Below are 5455 nucleotides of genomic sequence, written 5' to 3'. Positions count from 1 at the left end.
TAATATTTTAATATTATTTTATTCATAAAATATTATTTTATTTTAACGTATTTTTTTCGCTCGTCACCGCTCTTGGGCACTTAAATTTACGTCAAATGACTCTTTATCTCATCGGATCTTATTGACTTCTAAACGAGGATATGGGGTGTTACATAAACCAATTTCAAATGCATTTGATCTATATAAAAAATACGATTTATGAATACAATATAGAATACAAATTATAACTGAAGCAACTGCAATCATCGAACACATTCAGCATCGATTTTTTTTAAATACTTTAGGCATTCTTTCTATCCATATTTAAAACTTGCTTAATTACCATTTATTAATATGTTTATTGGCATATTCTACGTCACCTTCGTATATATATTGAACCCTTGCTTGATTGCAACAAAGAATATTAATACATGTTTAACTATTAAGGTTAAATAACAATATCTTTGCCCAGCGCAATGCATGGGTCTTCTGTTAGTAAATTATTAATTTGCTTCTAGTGGTAATGGTTTCGTGGGTATTTGCTGGTGCATCAAAAACCATAGAGAATCAAAGAATTGGCAGACGTGAGGGAATGCTTGGTGTTTCGAATGGAGTTTTAGCGTACAAGATAAGACGCAAATGAGTTTATTAAAACAAAGACGACGTGGCTGCATCAGACATTGATTTAATTGAGGTGGCTTGATTAGGACCATCAACTGGTTTCCCTTTTCAATTTTTTTATGGAAGGGGAATTACTCAAAGGGAGATTAAACTACAGCGTAAATTGATTAAAATTTGTTAACTGGTCTATTAAGCATAATTTAAAAAGTTCCAAACTTATCGAGGCATCTGCAAATTGATGAAATTCCTAGACAAGAGCTTTCGCTTAAGGATATTACAAGAGATAAAAATACAATCTTGCAAAGTTAATGACTTGCCTGCGAAGAGGATGACTGTTGTGATTATTAGATAAAATCACTTTCGTTAAAAATTAAAATTTTTTGTCAAATTTAGCAATCGAAGTGATGGTAAATAGCATCATCAGACATCGAAGATCGATACTCTGGACATTTGATTCCTATCATGCCACTTAGCTAATTCAAAAATAAGATATGGTTCCTCTGCAATAATACAAGATCAAGGCATATTACTGAGCCAGCACTAAGGTCTGAAAGTTCTTTTCTTGCTTGGTGGTATCCAGCTCCAATATCTCTGTTCATTTACCTCGGATCTTAACTTGAAGAGTCCAATGAACCCTTCCTTCTGGGAGAGGTATGGATTTTGGCAGCCGCAATGGCACCTCAAACTCTCCAAATGTTGACAAAGGTGTTGGTAGGTATAGGTTTTCAGGTTCAATGTGCACGCATAGCTGCCTTGCAACCTGAGAGAATATGAAGGATTTATCAACCATGGAATACATGGAAATAACAACTTAAAGACAAACTTCTGTAGTTTCACTCTCTGCAATTATAAGAGCAATTTTTTTTCCCTTTTGCAAAAACATGGGCTGATATATAACACTAAAAACAAATATAACCCACTGTCTATCGAAGAGATATGAGAGAAACTATTACTAGTGATAAAGAAGACAAAACCATACCTCAGCAACAAGTTCATCTTTTGTCACAGGTGAGTGCAATTCGACTGGGTCATCTTTTGTAGCACGAGCACGGAACTTCTCAACATCGATGAATCTCCTCAATACCTGTAAAATGCAACATAAGCTGTACTCTAGATCCAAACAGAAGGCCAACATAAATGCAATTATTGTTTCCAAGTTTCAACAAAATTTTGAAAAGATAATTGTTCACAAATAACAAGTTGATTTAATTATCACTTTCTAGCATCTTTCAGGATTTAAACAAGTCCTATTTCATATTCTTAACACCATTTTTTAATGACACATGCTTACTTTTGGCTTTTGTTACCCCAGCAGTAAAGGGTCACAGATCCAACATTTCAGTCCCCCACTCTTGACCTTGTTTAGTTGTACATCCCCTAAAACGTTTTTTCCTTTTTTCCCTAAACAACATATGAACCTGAAAGGAAAAAAGAAAGGGAAAGTTCCTGGATGAAGGGCTTTACACATAGGGCACTAACCAGCCGGGCATTAACAAGACGGTTTGCTGACTTTTCATATTCTTTTGTCTTATCTTCCACAGTCTTTGCAACTACTTGAACCTCCTCTTCCTTCGGTTGATAAATCTGATGTGCAAGCAGAACACTTTGGTAAGTTAAGTATTGGAAGTGACTCCAGTGAATCAGTCACTTCAATTGACAAATGAGATAAGCAGCATGTGCATAATTATCTAAAATAAATAATGGATTTTATCCTTCATCAATATTATATATGCATAAGCAACATATGAATCCTAAAAATGAGTGAGAGAGCGAGAATGTAAGCAAGCACTAATATAATCGTATCAGGGGCTGTATTTCCTCCTTAAGGCTGTATATAGCAGATGATTAGCATCTAAAAAGTGGCACTACTTGAATCATAATACTAACCAAAAACGCTACATTTGTTTTTCCTTGAATGTGTCATGACAAAAGGTTTATTTGAAACTTTGGTATGCATATAGATGTGCGTGTCTAATGAAGAGCTCATTGATGTATGAAAATAAGTTCCAAGCATCAAAGGCAGATTTTGCCTCAAAAGTAACAGAGTCAATTAAACAGGGAAGAAAACCGACCTTACGCTGCTCCCTAATAAGATGAGCAAACTTATCAATATTAGGGACCGCAAGCAATTTTGGCATCAAGTGGTTGCGAAAATAACCAGGAGCAACTCTGACAGTTTCACCGGCTTTGCCAAGCTTCTCAATGCTCTAAAAACAAATAGAAGGAAAGCAGAAATAAGAAAAATATTTAAGCGTAAATTGCAAGGAAACACTTGCGAAATTTATTGATTGAAAGTGATTCACCGTTGTAAGAATGACTTCCAACTTCCTGTATCTAACTCCTTGACAAGCAAACAGGAGAGGTTGCATCAAGCGATCCTGGTTCTGAACATTCGTGTCTCTGATGATTTGCCGGAGGGCATTTCTGCCATGCTGGAGATAAGCCATCCAATTCCTCTCTCAAGATTACTTCTACGCAAACACAAAGAATTTAGTGCCTGCCAAAGCAACACTAAAATAACTACAAGGATTTCCACATGAGTTAACCTTAACTCTATTAATCCAATGCTCTAATGACGGACATTTTACCAAAATACAAACCTATCTTCAAGGAACAAGCTCACAATCAGAATCGTGCATTTAGTTATAGGCAAATTTGAAAATCTTGATGTTCAATTTATTCAGGAAAATCTAGGCGAAAAACTGAAAGGAATGATAGAGGGAAAGGAAGAAGATATAGATGCGAGGGACCTAAAGCGGGTACCTGACTATGGCGTTCGGGAAGGAAAATGGCTCGCCGGCGAGGGAGGGAGGGAGGGTTGAGGGGAGAAACGGAGCTCAGCTGGGTTAGGTTTTCAGTGGGAAGGGAATAGTCGTTCTATACTGGACCCAACAGCAGCCCACTTACTCCCTCCTCACTCCTTACAAGTATTCTTTTTTAAATAAACTCACACTTGTCAAACGGCGCCGTTTGGGAACTTCTAACAGTGGAATGCGCCTTTTGCTTTCCTTCCTCCTTCCTATTTCTTCCATTTCTTGTCACGGAGCCCCTTTTGCTTAGCACTGGCTTTTGTGAAGGTTGTTTATGGAATCCTCCCGATTCCACCGTTCAAATTCTGTACTTTGTTGAGCATGTCCTAGGGTTTCTGGTTTCCATCGAATTCTCCATTATGGCCTTGAAAATCGTTTTCCTCCTTTTGCTCTTCAATTTCCAGTTTCGTCTCTCTTTGTCTGGTAAGCTTCTCTTTTGCATGCGCGATTTCTGACTCTTACCTTTCTCTTTTTTTTACCTACAATCTCTTAAATTCGGAGATGCCTTTCGATTTGATTGCCTATAAAGTGGAAATGGAGTGAGATTATTTCAGCAGCATTAACTTAGTCCTTTCACTTGTATTAGGTTCGGTAGAGTCGTCGCTTCGTTGCTGCTTTTCTCTTCTGACTTTTGTTTTACGATTATTCCAGTTTGATAGAAGTTATAAATAAAAAAAGAAAATTACACTATATTTGGTTGTAATGTAATTGCAATATCTACTTTGCTATCTTTTGGTCCTACTTCAGTGTTCTTTTTTTATTATTATTCTTTAACATTATTGATTTCGAGTTTTGAATTGAATTTAGCTTTTCTTTTTGATTTGGAAATTTTAGATCAGACGAACTCAATGGAGTCGGTTCCTGATCTTCAAAAGTCAATGTACATGGTTGTCGATGGATACCCTTGTGTACGACTTGTCAATCTTTCGGGAGAGATTGGTTGCTCGAGTAAGACTCTTGGAGGATTTTTGAATTTGTTGCACCATACCTATTTATATCTAAATATTTCCCAAGATTAATTCTTTCGACTATTGTTTGTCAAATTTTGGCTTCCTTCCAATGTTTTGTTTTCAGATCCCGGACGAGACAAGGTTGTAGCTCCAATTGTAAAATACAAGGACACCAGAGAGTTGGCTCAGCCATCTGCAATTTTGTTGTCAATGGATGATGTGCAAGGTTTTTTTAGTAGGTATGCCTATCAGTTTTTTTTTTTTTGTTTTGAGCCTGCTTGGGAATGTGTCTTGTGTATATGCATGAATATATCATTTCTTCTTCCTGGATCTTTGTTCTAGGCATGGTTTTCTTTTATTTATTCTTAATACGAAGGAAAATGCATATTCCTTTTACTTTAGAGATTAGTTTCCTCACTATCTGGGATTGTTTACCAAAGTGTCATTTCAATTTTCTTTCCTTGCATGTGTATGCACAGTAATTCTTATTAATCTTCATTTTGGCTCATTTGTATTATGCAGGCTTTGAATTATGATATTAAGCCTGTCATAGAACTTTATTATGTATTAAATATTCCATTAAATGAAAAACTGTATTATTATCTATGCCCCTTCAATTACATTTCTTTTTATTGAATTCATTACGTAATCCAGATAGGCTCTCGAAAGGGCCCTAATGTTATGATACTTAAGAGTGTGTGTCTCTAATTTTGGTTTCATAAGAACAGGCAATATACTTCAGAGAAATGAAGGTTCAAGTAGGCTATTTTGACAGTGACTAGCATCTGATAATTAGGATGTGCTGAAACAAAAAATGCTGCAACCAGGATGAGAAATGTATGTTGAGAAGACTAGGCCAAGGCCAAGAATTGATGTAGGGCTACTAGGTGGTTAGGATTTATGACTTCTCTGATTTACATGCTTGAGTAGAAAATGACAAATTAAATAAATAAAAGGAAAAGGAAAAGAAATCCCTAAGCTCCACACTAAGGTTCCGTAGGAGTCACACATACGGTAGATTGCATCATACAATCACCAAGCAATAATGCTGGAAATTTCTCTGATATTAAACTACATTTCACTGAATGAGTTTTG

General features: G+C 36.1%; 2 protein-coding genes across 7 annotated transcripts in view; one reads left to right on the top strand and one right to left on the bottom strand.

Moving 5' to 3' along the window:
• Positions 1-935: 935 nt before the first annotated feature.
• Positions 936-3499, bottom strand: LOC110428780 (Ribosomal protein L9/RNase H1). Of its 6 annotated transcripts, none has more exons than XM_021444692.2 (6): positions 3364-3499; positions 2904-3097; positions 2673-2807; positions 2065-2184; positions 1580-1684; positions 936-1360 (listed from the first exon to the last, which is right to left on the bottom strand). In XM_021444692.2, exons 2-6 carry the CDS (start codon positions 3045-3047, stop codon positions 1196-1198), a joined length of 669 nt encoding a protein of 222 aa, XP_021300367.1. In that variant the 5' UTR covers positions 3048-3097; positions 3364-3499; the 3' UTR covers positions 936-1195. The 6 variants fall into 6 exon arrangements, with proteins under 6 accessions (XP_021300367.1, XP_021300364.1, XP_021300370.1 ...); XM_021444689.2 differs by having other exon boundaries at positions 2904-3071; XM_021444695.2 differs by having other exon boundaries at positions 2080-2184; positions 2904-3071.
• A 112-nt stretch (positions 3500-3611) lies between these two features.
• LOC110428782 (Zn-dependent exopeptidases superfamily protein) overlaps positions 3612-5455 on the top strand; it is a 14584-nt gene continuing 12740 nt past the window's right edge. The window contains exons 1-3 of the mRNA XM_021444696.2: positions 3612-3833; positions 4245-4358; positions 4485-4599. Of these exons, the coding sequence (XP_021300371.1) occupies positions 3770-3833; positions 4245-4358; positions 4485-4599 (293 nt within the window). The 5' untranslated portion in view covers positions 3612-3769. The remainder of the gene's footprint in view (positions 3834-4244; positions 4359-4484; positions 4600-5455) is intronic.

Source organism: Theobroma umbraticum, unplaced genomic scaffold (assembly GCF_002168275.2).
Source record: "Theobroma umbraticum cultivar Fairchild unplaced genomic scaffold, ASM216827v3 scaffold_477.0, whole genome shotgun sequence".
NCBI lineage: Eukaryota > Viridiplantae > Streptophyta > Magnoliopsida > Malvales > Malvaceae > Theobroma > Theobroma umbraticum.
This window is presented reverse-complemented; position numbering and strand designations above follow the sequence as displayed.